The sequence below is a fragment of the Typopeltis vanoorti genome, chromosome 1, assembly GCF_054136105.1.
Source record: "Typopeltis vanoorti isolate ZY-2024b chromosome 1, IOZ_Tvanoo_1.0, whole genome shotgun sequence".
NCBI classification, from domain to species: domain Eukaryota; kingdom Metazoa; phylum Arthropoda; class Arachnida; order Uropygi; family Thelyphonidae; genus Typopeltis; species Typopeltis vanoorti.
In genome coordinates, this window is record NC_143549.1 from 136,989,803 (window position 1) to 137,016,775 (window position 26,973).

Here is a 26,973-nt window from a genome sequence, read left to right on the forward strand (position 1 = left end):
ATTGTGGAAGAAAAGCTTGGTGAAGAACAAGCTAGATTCAGGCCAAATAGAGGCTGTCAGGATCAGATCTTTACTTTACAAGAAATAGTCGAGAAAGCATGGGAATATAACAAAGATCTGTATTTAAGTTTTGTCGATCTGGTCGTAACACTAAATTAGCTGTATACAAGACAGTGTTCAAACTAGTTTTAACTTATGGATCTGAGAGCTGGGTCAGAAGTAAAACACTTGACCAAAGACTAGAGACCACAGATATGAGAGTTGTGAGAAAGATTGTAGGCTTGAACAGATGGCATCAATGACAGTATCATATTAAAATCGAGGATATTAGGAAAGAACTTGACATTGTCAGCATCCAGGAATGTGTTAGCAGAGCTAATCTCAGGTGGTGTGGTCACTTAAACAGAATGGGCGAGGAAAGATTAGCAAAACAAGTGTTCTCTGTCAGGTTGGCAGCAAAACGACCCAGAGGAAAGGAAGACCAATATATAGGTGGATTGATACGGTACAAAGTGCTTTAGACGATAGAAATATAAGATCTGATAATGTTGGAGTCTTGACAAGTAACAGACTGATTTGGAGGAAAATTGTAGATAGGAAATTAATAATGATGTAATTTTTTTCATGTAGTACTATCATATCCTGTACACCCCTTGAGGGTTCATGGCAGGAATTTGATGATGATGATAAAGTTGGAATTTAACTTTTGTACTTCTTTTCTTGCAAAATTAAAATTTTTCTTTAAAATGTGAGTGTTCGGATTCATTTTTTTCACTACTGTAATCTCTCTGGCAAAATTATTGAACTGGGTACTCATTTCAGGATGTAAAGGTGGTTGTGAGCTTAAGGAGATACTAGAGTTTCTATATACACTAAATGTTATAGGCATTAGTGAGTCTTGGCTAACAGCAGATGATGTAGATTCAGGGACAGAATGTGATGTATTTAGTATTTTCAGAGTGGGTAGACTCATAAAACCTATCCTAATTAAAGCTTTCTTAAATGGAAATCTAACTAAAGGTCTCCATTTAAGAAAGGGTATATGTGGAACTTTAAGGCAGATTATTATGATACACTTAGGAGGCAGCTTGAAACAGTACCATGGCATAAAGATTTGCAAGGGGAGGATGTTCACAGTGTATGGGGAATAGTCAATGGATATCTAGAGAAAGCAGTATCACACTGTACACCCAAGGTCAGTAAGGTAAATCAGATAGGAGTTAGATTGATGAGTAGTATCATTAAGCAAGTAGTATCGTTTGCAAACAAAGAAAATATTTTGGAGGGTATATAACGAGAAAGGTGACCAGCTAACTCATGAACAGTACAAGGATCGGGCAAGAAAGGTGACCAGAATTGTAAATAAGGTAAAATCAGATTATGAAAAGAAATTAGTTGAACAGACGAAAGGAGATTTCAAAGAACTTTTTCATTATGCGACATGCAGGAGAAAGAATGACTATTAAAGGATAACTAATGATTGCAGATGGTAGAGAGGTAATGGAGGCAGACAAAAACTGTTGAGCTACTGAGTGATTATTTTGCAAGGGTATATCATCCAAGTGAAGATATTGTTGTGACACAGGTGACAGGGCTTGATGTGAGAACAGGGGTTTGAAGAATTTGGAGGTACTTAGTATATTGCAAAATCATTTGAATGCAGATACAGTTATGGAATTGGATGGGATATTGGCTCATGTTTTACTAGAATGTGTAGGGGAACTGGCAATGACTTTGACTAGGCTGTTTAGCACGTTCACTGCCACGCTACTTTGGCATAGTTTGTTCCCGTACGCCAAGCAATTTCACTTCTTCAAGGTCAGTACACGTAATCTCTTTGCCAGCAGTAATCGACATACAAGTATACTCGTAGTTGGCTTGTGCGGAGCATATACCATCTATGAGTATACACAGTTTTGCTGCTAGCTCCACAAGCCAAGCATTTTCACTTCTTCTAGGTCAGTACAGGTAATCTCGTTGCCGGCAGTAAGTGTCATACAAGTATACTCGTAGCTGACTTGTGTGGCTTATATACCAACTACGAGTATAGTCGTAGTTGGCAGCAAACGTGTTAAGTTAGCTCTTGCAAAGTCTGAAGAGAATGGAGGATAATTTTTTTTTTTTTTCATAAAGGAGATGATTTGAGTTTGTAGTAACACATTGTAGACCCATCAGTATATCATGAGTGGTGGTAAAAGTAGTGGAAAAGTTGGTCAAAAGGAGAATTCAGGAATGGGTGGATCTTCTTCTCCCATAGTCCTAAATGAACCGTTGGGTCATTCATGGCTGGTAGGTGATACTCTTTGCTAGCCTCCTCCAGTTGTCTCAGTCTCTTGTTCTTGATGTCAGTTGAGAAAGGGAGGAATTTGTCCATTTTTTGATGTTATCAGTCCATTTTAATCGAGGTCGGCCCCCTAACCCTTGATCCCGGAACGATTCCTTCTAGGGTTTGCTTTGGAATGCCATTAGCCCTCTCCCCATGTCTGAACCATTTCATCTGTCTCCTTCTGATGACTGTCAGAATATTTTCCCTTTTTCTCCCATCTGTTGAGTCGATCTGTTTTCGGACATTTTCATTGGTTTCGTGAGCGGTATAGAAAATTCTCAAAAGTCTTCTGTAAGTTTTCATTTCAAAAGACAGGAGTCTCCTCTCATCTTCCTTCAATAAAGTCCAGGCCTCACAACCATACAAAAGGACAGAATTCACCAAGGTGTCAATTAGTCTTAGTCTGGTTGTGATTGCTATTCTGTTATCTCCCCACAATGGTTTTAACTTCTGTAGGGCCACGGTTGCAGTTGGATAATGGGTGGATAAGAATATGATAATCTGTAAGGAGTAGTATAGCTTTGTGAAGGGTTAGTGATGCCTAGTAATCTACCAACTTTTTATAACAGTGATCACTGAGTTTGATAAATATAGCATTATGATACTGCCTGATTTTGCAAAGGCATTTAACTGGATACCAGATAGAACTGTGTTATGCAAACTGCAACAAACAGGAATATGAACCTGATGATATGGATAAAAGAATGGCTGATGAATAGATACTAAAAATTAGTATATGGAGGAGCAAGATTGAAGAGAAGGCAGGTATGTGCTGCAGGACTCTGTGCTTGGACTACTGCTGTTGAATTTGTACATAAATGATATAGTAAATAATTTGAAGGGAGATATTCAGTTGCTTGCTGATTATGCAAAGTTGGGTAGGGTAATAGTTAATCAAGGTGATGTATAGAGCTTGGGATGTCACACTGTGAGAACTGTACTCCACAAAATTGATGAAGCCAGATATTTTGCGATAGTAGTAGTATATAGAATTGAAGTTTAGAGCACATATTACTAAAGTAGCCAAGGTAGCTCGCAGGATTACTTGGTTATTGAAGCACACACTAGCAAGCAGAGAAATGAGAGTTATCATTTCTCCTTGTAAAGCCTTGATACAATGACCTTTGTGCTCAGGTCTGTTTACTTAGGTTTCTTGGAGATGAGAAAGTAGGGGGAGAGGATCCAGAGGCGAGTGACCAAGATGGTGAGTGGTTTGTGGAATGCTCCCTATGAGGAGAGATTGAGAAATTTGTTGGTTGCAATAGTTGGCTGATAGGCAAAGACAGGAGGTGGGAGATATGATAGAAGCCTTTAAGTTACTTCAAGGATTTTATAGGATTAATACAATAGAAATATTTCAGCACTTGGCTACAGGAGACAGGACAGGAGATCATCCCTGGAAGTTGGGTAAGAGTGCAGTGTTAGCAAGGGAGTGAGGACTAGATTTTTTGCTTCGAGAATGAGAAATAAATGGAATGGATTTTTTTAATCAGTTGTGAGTGTTTTGTTTATTAACGGCTTCAGAGAGAGGTATGATAGATATCGTGTTGATAATTTTGGTCTCGCATGGTGTGTCTTAGGACGCCATTGAGATGCCCATGCAATAATAATATTTGTTAATACATCAGCAGTGTCTTCTTATTCCCTCGCATATGACACTATTGCGAGATTTGGTGGGATGTTGAAAGATGCCTATGCAATAATAATAAGAAGAATATTTGCTAAAACATCAGCAATATCTTCTTTTTTCCTGGCACACGACACTGCTTGGAGATTTTGGCTATTCAAAGATCTACACAATTTTTATTTCAGAGAAAATCTCTCTCTCCCTCTCTTCATCAAGCACGTTTTATCTAACTGAATCTTCAAAATCACTCTGAAATACTCTCTCTTGTCCCAAGAAAAGCAAGGTTCACTTTTAATTGTCATGGTTTTGGCAATCAAGATTAACTCAATAAACTGAATCTGTAAACCAAATGGCCAACACCTAATATCCTAAACAAATAATAAAATACAAACCAATTGGAAAGAGAAGGCCGAGTAGACCTCAAAAAAGGATATTAGATGGATAATCAGACCTGAACAGATCAATATAGTCTATATCCATAATTAGCGGTATGATGATGGTTAACTCAATAAACGACACATCCTCTAGTTGTGTCGTTTATTGAGTCAGTCATTTATGTAATATGAATCATAGAAACAGCTGCTACAAGGCATTGAACTGGGTTCTTTCAAATGGATTCAGATTTTTGCAGGAGAAGACAATTTCTGTGCATTTTTGCTGCAGCCAAGGACTTCACCCTGATCTGTCTCAGATTAGGACAAACCCTATTTCTAGTTGTACCAGAAGCCTAGTTCTCAGGACCCATATTCAACTAGAAACTCAGTTTCCTCCCTCATGAATATCAGTTGCAAGATCCCATCTTTTGGAGGGCTGACAAATGTTCTTTGCTTTGATTGCAAAGAGCACTGATTAGATCAAAATGTTTTTCTGCCAGAGAGAGAGAGAGAGAGAGAGAGCACCTTCTGATGGCTGTATCCTATTCACCATCATGCCATAAAGATAGCAACGGGTACCTATTCATAGTCTGTACACTGAAACGCCAGTTTTGTTGCTTTGACATCAATAGCTATGTCTGCTGTACACTATGAAAATATAATCCCTGCCAGACCATCCTGTGTGGCCAACTATTTTCTTCTCACGGTCGGAGAACATGATAATGCTCATCAGACTGCCATACCACCCTTTTTTTTTGCAAATAAAAGCTCTCATGCTACTGGTATTATTAGTGTGGGGGATTTTTCTTGCCTAAACTTAATTATGAAATCGTTATTATTAGACCTAGTAACCTGCAGCGGAAAAAAAAAAAAAAAAAAAAAAAAAAAAAAAAAAAAAAAAAAAAATGGCGGCGGCATTGTCATTCCATGATTTTAATTTAGATTTCAGTCGTTTCATTAAGTGTGAGGTCTGTTATATGTATTCCTTCGATTACATAAATGATTTGTGGATGTTTAGTGCAGGTGGAAGAAGGGTATGTGCGAAGTGTGACCTGAACAAGGAACTGATGAATGCAAATATGAAATTGATGATAGAAAGTGTTAGTAAGGAGAATGTCGTGGGGAACATGTGTGCACGTGTGAAAGAGAAGGATGGTGAGAAGGAGAGGCGAAAAAATGTTAAAAAAATCAGTAAAAAAGAAAAAGGAGCGATTTGAAAACCATACCGGATGTTAAAAGGGACGAAAGTGAGGCAAGAGTGGCAGAAGGAAACGAAATTGAGAGAACAAATGAAACTAGAAATGGCGTGATGCAGAAATCGAAAGTGAAAAAAATTGAAAGAATGAATGATAGCGAAAAAAGAATGAATGATGGCAAAAGTTGGACGCATGTCGGACTGAAAGTACTGAAACAAAGAAAGATGAATGAGAGTGAAAGTGAGAAGAATGATAGCGAAAATTGGACGAATGTTGGACCGAAAGTACGGAAACAAAGAAGGATGAATGAGAGTGAAAGTGAGAAGAGGAGGCCGATAGTTAGAAAGTTCGAAAGATTTAATGATAGAGAGAATGTGTCACGGGATTTGGAAGTTGAATTTGATTAGATGAGGCAAGAAATGAAATGGATGCAGAATGAAATTAAGAAAATTCATGGCAAAACTATTAAAATAAATCATGATGGCATGAAAGAGTTAACGAAAGATGAGCAAGTGGCGTTGTATTGCGACTCCATTATTAAAGGTGTGCTAGAGGATAGAATGCACAAGGTATGTTTTCCAGGTGGTAAAATGAGTAGAGTGATTGAGGCATTGGATATGAGGTGGGAGCGAGCAAAAGAGTTAATAGTATTAATTGGTACAAATCATTTGAGAGAGAACAAAGAGCATGTCAGAATGTATATCAGGAAGCTACTTGGAAGGATAAAAGAAAATAGTGTGACAGGAAGGGTAGTCTGTGTTGCCTAGGTATGACTGTGGTGAAATGAGGCAGAGAGCAAGGATTATGAATGGTATGCTGGCTAAACGTGTAAGGAGATGGGAGTACAGTTTGTTAATGTGTGGAATGAGTTTGAGGGACAAAGTGAGCTGCATTTGATGGACTGCATTTGAGTGGTTATGGTGTGAGTCGCTTGGAGAGACTGCTGCTGGAAGGTAGAGAAATGAATAGAGAGAATGAATCAGATCGAGAGGGGAGTGATGTGGAAGAGCAGGAGAGTAAGACAGGAGAAATTGAAGAAGTGGTTATGAATGGGGAAGTGAGTGGTATGAGTATAGAAAATGAGAGAATGGGTGTGCAAGAGGAGCAGGGAAATGGGGAGGCTCAGGGTGGACAGGGGTACACAGCATGAGAAAGGTAGATGCTCCAAGAGGAGATAAGAGAGCATGTGTAGGCAGGAAAGGAACGGGATGACCAGGGATTGAGAGGAAACAGTTGGAATTGAAAAGGGTTCTGAAATGAAGAAGCAGAAAGGGAAATGGCCCCAGTCTAGCATGGAGAGATCACATCAAGTGAGTGGTATCAGTGGACTAGCTGTAGATCCAGAAATGAGCTGTTGTGTTTGTATACCAATACTAGAAGTATAAGGAACAAGGCAGATGAAATGGTTGCACTAATTGCGTCTGTTCACCAAAAGATTGTTGGAATAAGTGAGACATGGTTGGAAGAGGATGACATCCTGACAGGAATAGAGATGGAAGGGTATGATGTGTTTCGTGAGGATAGAAGGGGTAAAAAGGGAGGGGGGAGTGCTATTGATGATAGAGAAAGAGTTATGTCCATACAAGGTAGAGATGCAAGAGGCAAATAGCACCAGTGGTTTTGAGGCAGTATGGTGTGAGATAGAAGTGAATAGAATCAAATATTTGGTGGGATGTTATAGACCTGATAATGTGGATGGTGGTGATAGTGAAATGTATAGTCAAATTAGCCAAGCAAATAAGAAAAGGGTGATCATTATGGGTGATTTTAATTATGGCAATATAGACTGGAATGATGAGATAGCAACTGGAAGTAAAGAAAATGAGTTTTTGAGGGATAAATACCTCAGACAGTATGTAACAGAGAGCACACGAGGATTAAGGGTCTTGGATTTGGTCATCTCATCAGAGGATGTAATTATAAATGAGGTGTCAAATCATCCACCAATTGGTGAGAGTGACCATGAAGTGATTACCTGGGTGGTTGCCAGCAGTGCAAGGACCCCTGTAAGAAAAGGGTATATGTGGAACTACGGGGGGTGGGGGGGGGGGGGTGATTATGAAGAGCTCAGGGGACAGCTTGCGGATGTAGCGTGGAATGAGGAGTTAGCTGGAAAAGAGATCAATGTAGCTTGGGGGATTTTCAAAAACTATCTAGTAGATGCAATGTCTAAATGTATTCCAAGGGTGAGAAGGTTAAATAAGGTAGGTGTGAGATGGATGAATAAAGAGATTAAGCATGCAATACAGAGAAAAAGGGCATTCTGGAGACAGCATAAGAGAAGTGGAAATGTAATTTCATGAGGTCTACAAAGACCAGGCAAGGAGGGTGACTTGGTTGGTGAGAGTAGCTAAAGAGAGGTATGAACAGCAGTTAGTTAATGAAGCCAAAAAGAATCCTAGGGAGTTCTTTCGATATGTAGCCAGCAAAAGAAAGAATGATTATGGAAGGATGACATTGATTGGAGAAAATGGTATAAAGACAGCTGTTGCGGAAGGCATGGTGGAGATACTTAATGAGCAGTTCATAAAGATCCTTCAATCTTGTGATTGTGACTTCATGTAGAGATTGAGAGCAGTTGATGATGGGGAGGAGAGACTGACTGTAAGTGAGCAAGAGGTGTTTGGGGAGTTGAGTAAACTAGATGTAAATAAGGCTGTGGGACTTGTTAATATATCACCACATATTCTGAAGGAATGTGCCAGGGAGTTGACGCCTGCCTTGACATATTTTTTTAACACGAGTCTTGCATGTGGTCAAGTTCCTAAAGAGTGGAAGGAGTTCAAGATTGTGCCACTTCATAAAGGAGGTGATCGAACTCAAGCATCAAACTATGAGCCTATCTCTGTGTCAGGTGTTGTGGTTAAGTTGTTGGAGAAGCTTGTGAGAACTAGGATCCAGAGTTGGGTTGACAACAATGGTATAACCTTTGATGGACAGCATGGATTTGCTAAAGGGAGGTCATGTTTTAGTAATCTTATTACTTATTACAATAAAGTGACTGCTTCCTTGGACAGAAGAGAAGGATACACGTAATATACTTGGATTTCGCAAAAGCTTTTGATAGAGTACCTCATGATAAGTTGACAGTCAAACTAGAGCGATGGGGTTGGATATTAGATTAGTGTTGGATTGGAGACTGGCTATCTGATAGGTATCAACAAGTTGTGTATGGGGGTGTGATATCCAGGAAAAGGAAAGTCACTGGTGATGTGCCTCATGGGTCTGTTTTAGGGTCATTACTATTTATCTTGTATATTAATGATATTGGCGAAGATTTGGATGGAGATATTCAGTTGTTTGCAGATGATGCAAAGTTGTGATGAACCATGAAGTATATTGAAGATGTTGTGGCCTTGCAAGAAGACTTGAATAAATTGAGTGATTGGGCATGGAAATGGGGATGTGAGTTCAATGTTGCAAAATGTAAGGTTTTAAAATTTGGAAAACAAATATGGGATACAGAATTTATGCTTGGTGAGAATATATTGTTGAAGGTAGAGGAAATAAGAGATCTGAGGATGATAGTGGATAAGGATCTAAAATTCAGAGGACACATCGCCAAAATTGTGAAGACAACACAAGGGCTTCTGGGAATGATGCAGAGGACACTAACTTCTAGAAGTAGGGAGATTCTTGTTCCGTTGTATAAGCCTTTGATTAGGCCACACATGGACTATTGTGCCCAGATTTGGTTACAAGGTTTTCAGAAGGATGAAGAGATGTTAGAAAGGGTCCAAAGGCAACTGACTAAGGTAGTTTCTGACCTCTGGAATGTTGAGTATGAGGAAAGATTGAGAAGATGTAATTTGCAGAGTCTGGTGGAGAGGAGGAAGAGGGGGGGGTAGATATGATAGAGACCTACAAGTTGGTAAGGGGTTATTATAAGATCAATGGTGGAGAAGTTCTACAGAGAATAGTGGGAGATCAGGGGAAAACCAGAGGCCATCCCTGGAAACTGTATAAAGAGGGGTGTGAGTAGGGGAGTGAGAGGCAGGTTTTTTTCATGCAGAGTTGTGAATGATTGGAATGCTTTGCCTGAGAGTGTGGTGTCTGCAGGGAGTTTGAGTGTGTTTAAGACATGGTATGATGAGATGTATGTGTGATAAAAGGACCTCCCAGATGAGTCTTTGACTCCATGAGGTCTTGGGGTAATAATAATATTAGTTTTATTATTGTAATTTATTTATTGCCAGACTGGTTGGTCGAGTGGATAGCATACCTGCTCTCCAACCAACAGGTTGTGGGGTTGAATCCTACTCTGGGCATGGTTGTTTGTAAACACCTGTTGTGGACAAGTTTGTTTAGCTTCTCCTCCTCCTTGTGTAGCTCGAGTTTATAAGGCTTGCCTTTAAATAAATGACTTTTTATGAATATTTTATGATTATCTTTACCATTTTTTTTGCATGTTTTATAGACATGTTTGGCTACAATGATTTTTATATCTGTTTATCTCATCTCATCTTCCTTTTCCCCTCTTTTACCTTGTTTTGTCGAGGGTTAATTAATCATTGGACCTCAAACTGTTCACAGGATAAGGTGGTCAGCCCTATGCCCGGTGTATCCTATGTCCGTTGTGTTGAGTTCTCAAGGCTGGTTTGCCAGCTTTGCGGGATGAAAAACCCCCAGGATAAACTGGGGAAAAAACCCTACTGTCCACGTCCAAGACCAGCTAACTTGGCTATGACTGAGGAAGATCCTTCAGCTCCTCATGTCACCAACGGGAATTGAACCTAGGACACTCCTTACCCAGGCATATAGTTGTGAAGCACACAGCCACCAGGCTAACCATGCAGACATATCTGTTTATGCCCTTTTATTTATTTTTACCTTGTGTACTGCAAAAACGTTTCATTTATTTTTATATACAGATCTTTAGATCTATATATGTCACTTATGTATTACATTGTGTTCTGGCATATCATGAACCTCGCTGTCCTTTTGCAGTTAAATCAAACCATCTCTTGAGTTTGTGATCACTGTCATTATGTTGATACAAGGTATCATCAAAAAGTGTGATGAATGTTGTTATAGCACTTAGTAAATGCTGCTTGGGAACTGACAAAGAAATACATAACAGCATGAACGTGGGAATGCATTCCGAATGCCAAAGGGCTGAATGAGATAGGTGTAAAATGGGTGCATTAGGGGCTTAAGCATGAAATCTGGAAAAAGATGAATAATGGTAATAATCAGTTACATGAAGAGTATAAAGAACAAACCAGGAGAGTGACTCAGTTAGTAAGGAAACAAAAGTGCTGTATGACCAGAAATTGGCAAATCAGGCCTTAGAAGAAAAGCCCTAGAGTTTTTTTAGGTATGTGTGCAAGTAGAAGGAAGAATGGTAACTGCTGGAGAAGACATTGTTGAGATATTCAGTGGGCAATTTATAAGGGTGTTTCTTCCTGACCAGGATGGAATCACGAAGAACTTGTAGAGGACATGGGAGAGGATGGCTTAAATGTGAGTGAGCAGGAGATATTTGAGGAAGTAAATAATGTTGATGTCAATAAGGTGATAGGATTTGATGACATATCACCACGCATCTTAAGGAAATGTTCCAGAGAATTGCTACTGCCAATTCTCTGGAACATTTCCTTGTTCATAGCATAGCATTTCCTTGAACATAGCATTGGCATGCCTGTTTAATTAGAGTCTTACAATAGCACAGGTTCCAAGGGAGTGGAAAGAAGGTAAAATTGTTCCACTGCATAAAGGTCGTGATAAGGCTGTGGCTTCGAATTATAGGCCAATCTGTATATCTGCAGTTGTGGTGAAAGTACTATAAAGATTAGTGAGAAGTAGGATACAAAATTGGGTTGAATACAGCAGTATTCTTTGTGGTTATCAGCATGGGTTTGTTAAGGAGAGATCATGTTTTACTTACTAACTTATGTACTATAACAAGGTGACAAATACCTTGGACAGGGGAGATGCATATACTGTGGTGTAACTTGGATTTTACAAAAGCTTTTGATAGGTCCCCAACTATTAAATAAATTGAAACAGATGTGATTGGATAACAGACTTCTGAGTTGGATCAGTGACTGGCTGTCAGATAGGTATCAGAAAGATGTATATGGGGGGGGGGGGGCGCAGTATCCTGTAAGAGGAAGGTTACTAGTGGTGTATCGCTGGGGCCAGTTTTGGAACCATTGTTGTTCAATTTGTGTATTAATGATATTGGATGGGTTTAACTAGCAATAGGCAGATGATGCAAAATTGGGGTGAGCAAATTCATGCAGAGTCAAGTAGATGTTATGGCCTTGTAGGAGGACTTGAATAGATGCATGAATAGGCAGGTAAGTTTAACCTATCAGTTCATTGTTGCACAGTGTAAGGTTTTGAAGTTTGGTAAGAAATGATGGGATGCAAAGGTGACATCCTTGGTGGGGAAACTTTAAATGAGGTCAAGGAAATGAGAGATCTGGAAGTGGTGGTGGACGACCTGAAATTTAGGGGCTACCTTGCACAAGTTGTGAAGACGTTACATCAGATAATGGCAATGATGCAGAGGACCTTGATATGAAGAAATAAAGAGGTTATGATCCATTGTATAATGTCTTGATCAGATTTGGTTGCCAGGTTTTCATGGATAATGTTAGAAGGGGTCTAGAGAAGATTTACAAAGGTGGTCAGTGGTCTTTGGAATGTGGAGTATGAGGACAGATTGAGAGAATGTAAATTGCAAAGCATTGTGAATAGGAGGAGGAGGGGGAGGAGATATGATTGAGACATATAAGTTAGTCAGGGGTTGTTATCAGGTTGACATGGAAGGGATTTTTCATAGAATGGGAAGGAGAAGGGTGGAACAAGAGGCCATTGCCAGAAACTAAGGAGGATATGAGCAGAGGAGCGAGGAGCAGGTTCTTTTGATGAAAAGTGGTTGATGAGTGGAATGCATTGCTTGAGTGAGTTTTGAGTGTAGATACATTGAATTAGTTTAAGGCACAGTCGGATGAGCATTGTGTGTGTGATAGTGTGTACTTTCCACAATGAGGCTCTGACTCCATGGAGGTCAGATATTGATAATAATCTGCTGAAGGGAGAATGAAGCTAAGAGGAATCAAGAAATTTCATACCTATCTGTTAGTCACATGATTAGTTTCAAGTGATCAGTCTGCTTGCTTAGTTGTATGTACAATTTTTGTGCACCTGTGTTTTGTATCATTGTCACACAAATGGAACACAGTAATTGGCATTATGTGATTGCATGACTTTAGATCTGAACGTTTTTCCAAAACTTCATAACGGGAGACAAATCTTGTGTGTATGATTATTATCCTGAGAACGAGATTCAGATTTCACGATGAAAAACACCCAATTCACGTCATTTGCACAACATGCACTAATGAAAATCCAATGTCAAAGTCCTGTTGAATGTATTTGTTCTAGAGGGGATTGTGCAGGCGGTTTTTATAGAGGCTGTAGTCAATGCTGAATATTATAAACATGTACTGAATGTTTGTGGAATGGCATGCATTGAAAAAGACACAGGTGTAGATGAATGGTTTCATCTTGCATCATGAGAATGCTCGATGCCTCACATCTCTTCTTATTTGACAGTTCTTATCAGATAAAAAAAAAATTACTGTATGGTAATTTTTTTTAATATAGTGTTAAACTATATTAAAAAAGTTTAACCCCCCCTCCCAGTTTAACACTCTAATTTCTGCTCTTTCCAAAGTTGAAAAAATCATCGATGAAGGGAAAGCTTTTTGCATTAATACAAGAAATTGAATCAGTCACAACAGTGTGCCTAAAAGAACTAAAGAAAGATGTCTTCCAGAACTGTGTCAAAAAGTGACAAACATTGGGACAAGAGTGTGGCAAGTCAAGGAGACTACTTTGAAGGAGATTAATTTATATTTAGGTTAAGAAACTTTCTTGAGTTCTAACATTCCTTTTTGATCATGCCTAAATAACTTTTCTGTCTGACTTAATATAGTGACCACTTTCAGCAGGAGAGAAAGATTTCTTTGTATAGTTGTATACTCAGCTGAAATTAGACAAGGAGCAATAAAAATTGTTAGATAAATTCTGTGTGTTTAATTTTGCCTCGCAATAAAGAAGACATCAATTTGATATTTTGCATTAAATAGGAATAGATAAAAATATTATGAGAATTTTGTTCAGAATATACAAAACTCAAGAAGCCAGGGTCAGATTTGAAGGAGAGGATACTGAATGGATCTCCCATAAGAAAGGGTGTGGGATTTCCCCACTTCTTTTTAATGTCTATAGTGAATGGATGATAAAGGAGGCATTGGAAGATGTGAAGGATGAAATAAAGATAAACGGACATCTGATAAATAATATAAGATATGCAGATGACATTATACTTATGAGCAAAACAGATGATGGCTTGCAAAGAATTTTGAACAGGGTTGGAAATGAGAGATATAAAATGAAAATAAACATTCAGAAGACAAAAGTGATTAAGATTTCAGAGAAAGGAAATTATGGGATGGAAATCACTTCGAGCAGACAAAGAATAGAAAATGTAAAAAGTTTTGAATACCTTGGGAGTTGGATAACAGAAGACAATAGATCTAATTATGAAATTAAGAACATAATTAAAAAAGCAAAAGCAGCATTTTTCCAAATATACCACGTATTAGGAAACAGAAATCTGAATAAACAGTTAAAAGTAAGAATCCTCAAGACAATGATCTGGAGCATGGGGACGTATGGATGTGATTCCTAGACGATCAATAAAGAGATGAGTGACCAATTGAATGCATTTGAAATGTGGAGCTTGAGAAAAATGGAGCGTATCAGCTGGACTGAAAAAAAAGTGAGCAATGAAGAGGTTCTTAAAAGATTCAAAATGAAAAGAGACTATATGGCTAGTATTCGAAGAAGAAAATAGCGTTTGCAGGACATTTGATGAGGGGTTCTTCTGGAGAGCTTCCCAGAATAGTATTGCAGGGGATGGTGGAGGGAAGGAGAGGAAGAGAAAGACCCCTGACTGCAGTGGAAAAACAACATCAAAACTTGGACAGGGAAGAATCTTACAGAAGCATGAGATAGAGAGTCATGGAAGTGGACTGTTCATCAGCTGCAACCCTCTTAAAGAGGAGACCACAGGAATAGATTAGAAAGAAGACATCGATCTTGAGGTTTGAAGTGTGTTCATTATAAGGCAGGCTAATACATTGATATATCAAAAATGAATCCAACATACAGCAGTATTTTACAATAAGCGATATTCCTTGCTTGACTATGTTATATTTTGCTTTTGAGTGTTGTCATTAAAATTTATGTTGATGATGTGGTGAGAGAGAGAGAGTAAGGAATACCTTGTGTAGAGTAGATCATGTTTTCCTTTTATAGCTGTGTGAAATGTAAATGACAAATTCGAAGATTTATAAGCCAGTTTTGGAATAAATGATTTCAGAATGGGATTCAGATAGGTTATGGACCTCATATGATTATTGCTTTATTTTGGGGTGCAGTTGTTAATAATTAGAAAAGAGTTGAGTTAGATCCAGGACTTTTGAAAGATTAAGAAATGACATCGAAAAAAGAAATTTGAGCGTTGACTGCATGAACAGTAGAGAAAATTTGACATTATATTGACTAGTATTATATTCTTATTTACTTATGTATGAAGATTTAATACGTTATGGGTTTAAGTTAATTGAGAGATATCAAGCCACATATTGGAGGGATTTCTGACTTAACAGTTATATTTGTGATACTGATGGAAGAGACTATATAATGAAATGAGGAGGGGGGGGGCATGCTATTGCTCACCAGGAAAGATTTCCACTGTGGAATTGATGACAAGTTGAATTTTATTCTGGAGAGAATTTTCAGAGACAGTATGGTGCATATAAGCATGATCTGTACATTCTGTAAATGCAGGTAAAGAGCTGATCACACATGTTCTAACTTTTTGGAATAACTTCATTCCCAGCTGGAGGGGATAGGATTCTTGGATTTCATAACATCAAAGGAATTACTGATTTGATCATATTAATTATTTAAATTACTTACTATATAGCTTATTGACGTTGAGAAGTGAATTAAGCTGAAAAATGATAATTTGCATCATGGATGGTTATATTAAAGAAACTGGTTAATATTTAATGGATACTAATTCAAAATAGGTAACATGTAGGGATGCCTTGCACAATGTAATAGTTAAGTTTGTCTCTAGAAGTAAATATCTTAATAAACTTGATGCCACTAGGTGAGGAATGAAATTTTTTTTTTTTTAAGTCCACACACGAGGTTGGTTGATTGACCTATAGTACATTAATACAATATATGGGTAGTGTGTTGGGAAAGGAGGAACTTGTTTACATTTGATTTTAAACTGCATACTGTATTCCTTGAGAAACAGATCAGGGGAAAGACTGTTCCACAATCCAGCAGTAGCAGGGTTGAAGAAGGAGGAAAAGAAACTTATTCTGTGGGTTTTAAGGTGCACCATGAAGGGATGTTGAGAAGCAACTGCAGTGTTCTAACAAGCTTAGGACTAAGTGGTAGAATTATTGATGCTATTTCAGATGAATATTTATAGAACATAAATTGCAGAAACCAAACATCTATGCCAAAGTGAGAGGAGGGAGTTGGTAAGAGATGGGTCATTAATAAGTCTAATTGCACTCCTCTGTATTAAGTCCAGCATTTTAAGGGAGGTTTAGGAGCCCCTATTCCAAATGTGAGAGCAATATTCAATAGCTGGATGGATTTGTGATTTATATATGGTTAACAGCTGTTCAGAGGTGAAGTAATGTCTTGAATGAAAGAGAAATCTTAGTTTTTTAGAAGCTGAGGATGCAATGGTTGTAATGTGTTTATGCCAGGAGAGGTTTGGTGTCAGGGTAATTCCAAGAAGAGAAATCTCATCTTGTCTGGAAATTTGGTTGTTGTCAAAAGTAATAATGGGAGAAAATGGTTCTTTTTTTATGAGAATTAAGACAGAACTTGGTTTTATTAACATTGAACCCCATTGGAGGATTACTCTGGATTTAGAGAAAGATGTTCAACATCTTTAGAGAAAGATGTTCAACATCTTTCCCTAAATCCAGAGTAATTTATTAAAAAAGAGTGGCACACCATTTGGCAACTCCTATAGATAGAGATGACCTGCTAATGCTTCTGTCTGGTATCTCCACTTGGGCCTGGCTCCCACTGAAGAGACCTCAATAAAGGTCGAAACTAGTCTGGGTAGTGGCCCTTCCCTTAATGCATAACATTAGACATATCCGCAAGGAGATGTGTTTTGCATTATAGGAGATACTGAGATAGGAGTGTTGGTAGCTTGCTCCACCTTTGCAAGGAGTGTCCTGGTGTTGTACCACCTTACCCCAGTCCTGAAGATACTTTCAGGTGCAAACTTTGTTTGCTCACACTTGGATAAAGGATAAAACTAATTTTATTATACAAACAATGATAGTTTGCTCAGTAAGCCTTTATGCCTGACCTGGTTAATAGCTTTGGAGATATCAAGTGCAAACACTTGAGATTCACAAAACTTCTCCATGGCATTTGTCCAGAGATGGGCGACATATGTGAGCAGATCTGTTGATCGGCAGCAATGGAATCCATACTGGCAGTCGTTTACTAGATAGGTGCCTTCAAAGTAAAGACAAATATAAGAGAAAATGACATGCTAAGAAAAGGTATGGAAAGTGTATTTGAGCTGATATATTAACTTAAGCATGATAGATATAAGCAATAACTAGCATTAAATTATTAAGCACTTTAAAGCAAAAATTGAGTTATAGAAAGTTATGCTTTGGTTATTAATGTCTCTGGTCAGGCCTATATTGGATTATGCTCCCCAATTTACTCAGCTTGGTTTTTAATGGACGTTAATAAAATCATGGACACTCAGAGATGGTTTTGTGTGTGTGTGTGTGTGGAGTGCTTGTATAATGATAGTTAAAAAAATGATTGCTTAGTTATAATCTGATGGAGTTATCTAACAGTAGATGGAAAGAAGATATAATGTCTATAAGTTAGTTTAGGACATATATATATATATATAACATAGATAAGGAATAGTAGCATGTGTATTTAGTTGAAGCAGGCTCTTTTATTAGGCATAATAAAAATGTTAGAATATGTATAAAGTTCAATTTTTACTTATTTGAATGCATAGAATTGCTTTCAGTAGTGGATTATAAAAGCAGCAAATTTAAGAAAGAATTGTTATGGCTGGAGAATAGATTATTTAAAATTTATATCATTTCTAGTTGATTCATCTATCTTTTAAAATATGAATTTCGGTAATACATGAAGTTTCATTGCCACTTTAGATGATGTGTTCATCAAAGGTGGTAGGAATTGTGAGTAACCTGGGTGTTCACCATCTGTGTCACTTAATATTAAGTGACAAAGAGTCAAAGAATTCTGTAATCATACACATTTTTATGTTATGTGTATAATTACATAATATACCTGTATAATTATATAATATATAATTTTTTGCATATTTTCACCCTACTTTTATACGTGAGTTTAATTAAACTTAAATTACCTTGATTACTTGGATGGACCTGTGTTTCACTCAGGATTTTTCCATGAGTGCAGTTCACAAAGATGCCTCCAACGATCTCGATCTTGAGCCATTCTCTTCCATGTTATACCCATAGATTTCAATATGGGTATAATTCTGGTATAATATGAGTATAATAGATTTCAATATGGGTACAAGATCTTCCCATCTTGTAGGTGGTCTTCCTGGTTTTCTCTCTATTCTTGGTTGCCAGTTGAGTATTCTATATGTCCATCTATTATCCCTGAGTCTGTCTATGTGACCTGCCCATCTCATCTTGCTTTCATATACTGCAGTTACCACATCTTTTATGCCTGATCTCTTTCTTAGTTCCGTGTTTCTAACATGTTCCATTTTGCTGATGTTACAAATCCTATGTTCTATTGCACACTGAGTTATTCTGAGAGTCCCTTCTTCTTTTCTTGTTGTGTTCCATGTTTCTGATCCATATGTGAGTGATTGAAGAATGTCACTATTAAATAGTGTTGCCTTTGCAGAGATGTCAAGATTTGTATCAGTAAGTGTTTCTTTTAGTCTGTCATAGCCATGCAGCTTTCTTTCTTTTTGCTAGTTCTTCAGATAAATCGTTATTCATTTTTATTGTTTGTCCTAAGTAATTGTAGGAGTCAACTTGTTCTATAGGGATGTCATTAATACATAGGTAACTGTCACTTGTGTAAATGTTTTTGATCCATTTTGTTTTTTTCCAGATTCATTTCTAAGCCTATCTTACTGCTGCTTATGTATATTTTTTCACCCATTTCTTCTAGGTCTTTTGGGTTGTGGGATATCAGTACTAGATCATCTGCAAACATAAGGATTTGTAGTTTTTCACCATCTATGCTTATTCCTCCATTTAGGTCTATTTTTTTTTTTTTTTCAAAATGTATTCTAAAGTGCTGATAAATAGATTTGGGGAGATCACATCACCTTGGCAGACCCCTCTGTTTATATCTATATTTATAGGTTGATCAATTAGGGTTGTTTGTGTGGTCTGATTTTTGTTAATTTCTTTCATCATGTGGATGTAAGTAGGGTCAACATGTATTTCTAGTAAGGCACCGATGACTGCATTGTGTTCTATGGTATCAAATACTTTTTTTAAAATCAATAAAGAGGAAACATAGAGGGATTCGGTATTCTCTGCATTTTTCTGTTAGTTGTGAAATGACTTGTATATGATCTGTTGTGGAGAAGCCTCTTCTGAATCCTGCCTGCCCTCTACTGGAGTTGTGTCTTCAAGTGTGTTTTGGATTCTGTTCAGTATTACTCTGTTCATGATTTTATATGTGAGAGAGTAGACAGATTGGATGATAGTTTTTTTGTCTTCCTTGTTCCATTTTTTGAATAGAAGTATGGTTTTTGAGGTCTTTCTTTGAAGTACCATGTGAATCTGGCAGCCAAGGCTTTGAAATCCAACAAGTCCATCTTGTTGGATTTCTCCAGCCTTAACGTGATTAAGTCCTGAGGCTTTATCTTTACTTATTTTCTTAAGGGCATGTTCTATTTCTTCTGGAAGTACATCCGGTATATTGTTTGGTTTTGGAATGATAGGTTCTGAAACTTGGCACTTAGTTGCATAGAGATCTTTATAAAAATTCTGCACAATTTCTTCTATCTTTTTCTATTAGTATGTTTTTCTCCATTTTTATCCTGTAAAGCAGATGGAATTGACTGTTTAAAATGTAAGTCTTTCTCTATTTTTTTTCAGGCTGCTTTTTGTCTGCACTGCTTCTCTTAATTTTTGTATCCTGAAAGCTTTGTAGTCTTCTGGAATTCTTTTCCTTAGTAACTTGCAGATAATTTTGTATTCTAGAAAATTTTCTTCAGATTTCTTCAGTTCTTTTATCTTTTTCAGTAGTTCTATAGATTGAGGTGAGAGTCGTTCTGTTTTCTTTTGTTTCACAGGAATTTTTGATTTTTTCTTGCACTCGTTGAATTTATTAATAAAGTCAATATAGTCATCATTTATGTAACAATTCTTAATAGTCTATTCAGTCTCTTCTATGTACTTCCTGAACTTGGTCTATTTATTTGGGTTGTCTTTTGTGGTTTGATGTTGCCCTGATATGTTTTCTTTTTTGTGGTCTATTCTTATAATGACTCTGAGGAGTCTGTAGTCAGAATCTATGTTGAAGTATGTTTTGCATATTGTGCTGATATTTTGTACCAGTCTTTTACAGTCTGTTAAAATGTAGTCAATTTCATTTTTTGTGTCCCCATTCGGTGATTGCCAAGTCCATCTTCTTCCTGGGTGTTTGTTGAAAAAAGTGTTCACGATAAAGAGTTGTTCAGCTGCAGCAAATTCAGCTAATCTCTCTCCTCTTCTATTTCTTTCTCCCAGGCCATGTGGTCCTATAAACTTTTCGTTTTCTTTTCCAAATCCTATTTTGGCATTAAAGTCACCACCAACAAATGTGTATGTTGACTTGTAATTTAATGCCTGTTCAAGATTCATGTAAAAATTTTCTATTTCTTGATTATCAGCTACAGATGTTGGAGCATAGCAGGATATTAATTTTATTGTTATTTGTTCTCTTTTCCAATTAGGAGTGCACATATTCTTTCAGATATGATGTTACAAGAAAGGGATCAACTTGGTGAGCTTAGATTTAACAATGAAGCCCACTCCGCCTTGTTTGCCATTGTTTGAGGATGCTCCGAGGAGTATCTGTGAGCCATTGCACCATCTTGCTGTCAGTTCTTTCAATCTTTTTGTTTCATTCACTAGCAGAATATCTAAATTGATATTGGTTGGTTCTTTGATTAATAAATCTATTCTGTAGTCTCTTGCCAAAGTTCGAGTATCGAGGGTATCAATTGCCATTTTCACAGATTTAAGAGGCGGCCTGTTTTCATCTGCAAGATTCTTAGCACCCCTGGCCTCACTCGGTGCCTTACTGCCACTGTAAAAAGGTAAGTGTGGGCCGTGCAGGACCTGGGGCCGTTTCTGTTTTTGTAGTAGTTGCATCTTTGCTGTGGTCACATATACACTTCTCCTGACCAGGGTTCTGAAGTGTTCGCCAGAGCTCTGTTAGTGGTTTTGGGTCCAGGTCTAATAATGGTTAGGATTCCCAACACCACAGGGCGGTAGAGTTGGACTTTGCACTCCTAAACTTAAATAATTAATTTTTTAATTTAAATTTTTATTTTTTAAATAAAAATTTAATTTAAAATGAGTAGTAATGAAATTTATTGTATAATTTTCTGGTTTGCTAGTTTCTCTTCTCTGGTTTACTTTACTTAACATGATTTTAATGATCATTAAGAACTGTTAGGCAATAAGAAGAAAATCAGTAGAGGCATTGAAAATTTAAAAAAAAAAAATAATCGACTAATGAAGAAATGAATATAATTGCAGTATGAAAGCAAAACTGAAGTGCATATAACTAGAATATCATGGTTCTAAACTTCCAATTCAAAATAAAATACTAACATCTGAATTTCAAAACTTGAAAACATTTTTTTTTTTATTATTATTTTGTTTTTCATTTTAACATTAGCAGTCTAGTGCTTAGGTCAGAAATCTTTTTAATTCTAATCTTAGAAATAAGTGAAAACTTAAAGGGAGAAAAGGTAACAGTAATTCTTGCTGACTTGAACATACAAATAAAGCATTGTTGAGCTTGACAGTCCTGCAGAGATGATTTGCCCTAACAGTAGGTTTCTAGTTTTATCATTTTATACTTTGGTCCATTAAGTCTCTAATTTTCTCAGTAAGAACATATGCTTAAACTATTTTTTTCTATTTATGTACTTTTAAAATATGTTAAGTAGCTTAGTTTTTTTTTTTTTTTTTCCCTGAGAGAAGTAATAAGCATAGGTACTGTTTTGCACTTGGGGCTGTTGCAAATAAAATTTCAAAAAAAGTATTGCTTGTATAGTGGTTTTATAAATAGGCCGTGTGTTGCAGTAAATATTAGTGAACAAAAATAATCTACAGTCAGCATTCAGAACAAAAATTTTCTGAATGGTGACTCAAAACGTTTATTGACATTAAAATTTCAGTGTATGTTTTGAGTCAACATTCAGAACAGATGTAAGTTTCTGGAATAAATGCCTTGGTGTTGAATTCAATTTCAAAAGACATGGTCTATGGAGGGTCATTTATGCCTTTGATTGGTTCTCTAATGTATGATTACATTACCTAACAATACTGTTCTGAAGGTTCTACTCAGAAACTAAGAATACTTTTATGTTTAACTGCAGTGTTTCCACATTATATATGTAGGTTGATTGGTAGTCAGTATCATAAGTTTGCCATTAAAACTTATTCAAGGAAATGCAAAGTTACCTTTTATTTTAGTAATGTAGGCAATCATTTGTACAGTTGAAACTTCTAATGAAGTTTTGTAGAATAATTGGCAGTATAGAACTCATGCAACCATAAGCCAGAGTTGGATTAGTATTGAGCTTTGAAGTCATAATTCAGTTATGTCTCTTCAGATATGATGACTGTAGACCATGGCTTAAGAAAACTGTCAATCCCACACATGAGAAGTTACAATATTATAAAAATTATATATATATATATATATATATATGTTAAAAATACCAAGCAATTTTAAACCTGGTTTTACTCCATTTCCCAAGTAAGCAAACAGACAAACAAGTCAAGTTTTCGCCTGCAAGTGATGCAAATCTAGCTGATCCTACAGGTAGTGCAAGACCAAGGCAACTCGTGGTAAAGGTGGCATAAGCTCTGATCACTAATCTTAATATTTACCCTTAATGCCAAAACCCATCTCCAAGAAGGGGATGCATGATGTTTTGTATTAAAGGCAAGGGGCCACTACCCAGACCAGTTTCAACCTTTATTGAGGTCTCATCAGTGGGAGCTAGGCTAGAAATACCATGATTTAGTAATACGGAGCCTATTTAATAAAGGTCGAAACTGGTCTGGGTAGTGGCCCCTTGCCTTTAATACAAAACATCATGCATCCCCTTCTTGGAGATGGGTTTTGGCATTAAGGGTAAATATTAAGATTAGTGATCAGAGCTTATGCCACCTTTACCACGAGTTGCTTTGGTCTTGCACTACCTGTAGGATCAGCTAGACTTGCATCACTTGCAGGTGCAAACTTGACTTGTTTGTCTGTTTGCTTACTTGGGAAATGGAATAAAACCAGGTTTAAAATTGCTTGGTATTTTTAACATTTATTATACCCAAGGTAAAATACTTTCTACACACACACACACATATATATATAGTGTTATGTGTATGTGCAAAATTAAGTGACTTTCAGCTTAGCAGTTTAGGGAAATGTATTTGAAAATGCTGTTCCAGAAAATAGATGGAGAGATAAATGAAAATGTTAATGTGAGAATTTAAATTTTGGAATGTGATAAGTGTTGTCTAATTGAAGTATGACATTTTACAAGAGTCAAACTTGTTCATGAGTGAAGAGATGAAGTCATATTGGAAGTTTTTCCACTTGGTTATACTATAAATTAAAGATGTCAATAAATTATATACCTGGTTTAATCCTATATTCAAGTGTAAGCAAACTTATGGGATACTAAGGCAAGTGATATGAAGTCATCAGCTTCTATATACAAGTTGCCCCGGTCCTGAAAATATTTCAGGCACAAACTTTGTTTGCTTAGATAAAGGATTAAACCAAGTATATAATTTCTTGGCATTTTTAATGACGTCTTATTCTTCTGTATGCTGAGTGATATCTGCAAGTTTTCTGTTTTGTTTCTTTCTCGTAGTAGCAGTTATTCTTTTTATGAAGTAATTTGGTAATTAAACTACAACACTGAATGTGCTTGAATTCCACCATAGCATAGAAGTTTGTAAAACTTCCCATAATATGTCATTAACTTTGAAAGTTTTTGAGTTTTCCTTAAAGTGGGTTGGATAAATAATTTTCATCTAGGACATGATTGTGACTCTTTGCTTTTTTTGGAAGAAGAAGACATGAGACAAAAACGTGTGAACTGCAGACTAAGGTTCCAAATTTAAGTATTCTTTGGTCTACAGCACACATTACAAATGTCTTAGGAGGGATTGCTATTAAAAGAAAGTTTCATTTCATTCATTTTTGAGAAAGTTTGTCAAGAAAGCATTATGACTGCAAACAAACTTTTGGTTCATATTACTAACATACAATAAATCATTTCAATTTTCAGAATTGATGTGGATCACATAACTCAAGTTCTTGTATCAGCCTGCTTAGTATTTCGCCTTTTATATGATATAGCGTTGGATGCCTTTGATAAGTAAGTTCATTTTTGTTCTGTAATATGCAAAATAATTGATATATATCAATTAATCGATGTGTGTGTGTGTGTATATATATATATATATATATATATATATATATATATATATATATATATATATATAGTGTGTTTAGTTTATACAAGAATTTTATTCAATGCTTTTTTTTTTAAATATATTCAAGGTTTTTATATCTTCAAGACATCACTAAGATTAAAACAGTGTTTTTACATTTTTAATTATGGTTATTTCTTGTATATTCATTGTTCACCTTATTAGGATTAAGGAATTTTTTAAAAATTTATTTTTAAATAAATAAACTCGATTTATTTATTGTTATGCAATTGAATCATTATTATGCAAAGATTTTGGAGAAATTCTGAAATTATTCTCTACAGTCCAGTAAGCATGGTTGGAGTCTCATCTGGCAATGAAATTCATTTCAATACATTCAGAAAACAACCATTCCCACTTTGTGATATAAATGCACAATAGCTTTTATCTTTATCTGTAGAATGAAACATGAAGTTTCATCATGACTAGGCTACTTGTATATATACACCTGAAAGGATATGTGCTTTACATTGTGAGATACTAAGGCATTTAATGTGAATTCATTAGCTTCTATATACAAGTAGTCTACTTGTGAAGAAACTTTATGAACAAACTATGTTTGCTTACTTGGATAAAGGATTAAACAAGAATATAATTTCTTGGCTTTTTGAATTTAATTTTGTTTTTAGATGTTGTGATGTATGAAAATTCTAGTCTTTTTTGATTTAGACCTAGTAGGCATGAGCAATTTAACACGTTCGCTGCCACGCTCCTCAGGCATAGTTTGTTCCTGCATGCCAAGCGCTTTCGCGTCTTCAAGGTCACTACGAGTAATCTCGTAGCTGGCTTATCAGACAGAATTTTGTTTCATATGCCAACTACGAGTAATCGCGTATCACCCCCACCTATATATTACATGCGCTGACGACTGTGTTTATTGCGTCTAGTCTCTAAAAACCTTCAGTTTTGCCATGATCAGTAAAAGAAAACTTACTGATAAAGAATTAGAAGCTTACGCTAATATGAGCGATGATGAATTTAATGATTTCATCATTGCAAATGGAAGGATAAGAGGGAAATTTCTTTCCATTTCAAATATGCACAAATTTGAAATGGTTGAAGCGAAAAATTGGAATGGTAAAATTCAATTAAAACCAAATATCATTAGGGACTATAATTTGGGTATGTCAGGCATTGATCTTTCTGATCAAATGCTTTCTTACTATTCCGCCTTACGAAAGACAGTTAGATGGCCAAAGAAATTGCCCATCTAATTGTCAAAGAAATTGGCAATATGCATTTTTGATATATACATTCAAAATGTGCATAAAGTTTATAATATAATTACTAGAAACACAATGACTGCATTAAAATTTAGAGATCAATTTATCTCAGTTTTTGTTGGAATGGATGAGCTTACAGCATCACAGAATATCAGCAGGATTCGGGATCTTCATTATTTGGAAATTTTACCACCTACAGAAAAAAAAAAGAATCGCCCGACAAAGCCATGCCGAGTATGTACAAGAAACAAACAACGACTCAAAACACGTTATTATTATTGTCCTGTTTGCCAGGAATAACCACCGTTGTGCATGGAAAATTGTTTTAAAGTGTATCATTCATAATTTGAATAAATTGGTTTTTATTTTATTGATTTCATTTTATTATTTTTATTGATTTTATTAGTTTTAATTTGATTTACAAATTACAGGTTAACTCGTACATGGCATAGGAGGTCGGTAATCAACATACGAGTATATTCATAGTTGGCTTCTGAGGCACATATATAATATACTATATTTTAGCTGAAATTATTTCCCTTCTACCAAGCCCCCAGACGTGCTCTCCACTTTATTCACAAGCAAAGGGTCCAAATTAAGGTACTTATACTAAGGGTTAACTCATGCTTGGTATAGGAGGTCGGTAATCGACATACGAGTATATTCGTAGTTGGCTTGTGAGGCTCATATATACCAACTACGAGTATACTCGTAGTTAGCAGCGAACATGTTAATTAGTGATGCATTCATTATGAGAGAGGATATGAATGGATTGTTGAAAAAAGCAAAAGTGAAGAAGACACCACTGGCAAGATAATGTTACATCATCGGCAGAACACTCCTTCTTCTATCCTTTCTAAATATACTATATCCTTTATACTTGACCCTACTGGACAGGACACTGTCGTGTCTTGTCCAGTAGGGTCAAGTACATTACATATGTAATGTCCAGTACATTACATACATATGATTGAAATGAATTAAGGTTAAAGACTATGACAAACAGTTTTATGCATAGGCTGTGTAGAAGGAATGGACGATAGTTTTTCGATTTGTTAAGGTTTAAGGGTAGAATGGATTTGCATAAGAGGGGGATGGTCTACACTTGAATGTGATTGGTATCAGTATACTAGAAAAATTAACTGATATTAGCCATAATTCAGAGAGTCAGGGAAGCTAGATATGTGTGAGGAACAATTAGAATCTGTGCATATGAGTGACCATGTTATGCAACTGTGTTCATGATAGGAATGTGCATTATCATGGAAATGATTGAGAAAAGAATGATTGTGTGCTTGTCCATTTTGGACTTATTAAAGCATGTACAAGAATGTCTCACACTAGGAAAGATTCTACAGAAATGAAAAGTATAT

The 26,973-nt window shown here is 36.4% G+C and overlaps 1 protein-coding gene across 3 annotated transcripts in view; it reads left to right on the forward strand.

The window, feature by feature from the left end:
* bchs (WD repeat and FYVE domain containing 3 bchs) overlaps positions 1 to 26,973 on the forward strand; it is a 1,305,514-nt gene that overhangs the window by 315,060 nt on the left and 963,481 nt on the right. For all 3 annotated transcript variants that reach the window (XM_090399415.1, XM_090399420.1, XM_090399430.1), the window contains exon 17: positions 24,173 to 24,262. In XM_090399415.1, coding sequence (XP_090255541.1) covers positions 24,173 to 24,262 — 90 coding nt within the window. The remainder of the gene's footprint in view (positions 1 to 24,172; positions 24,263 to 26,973) is intronic.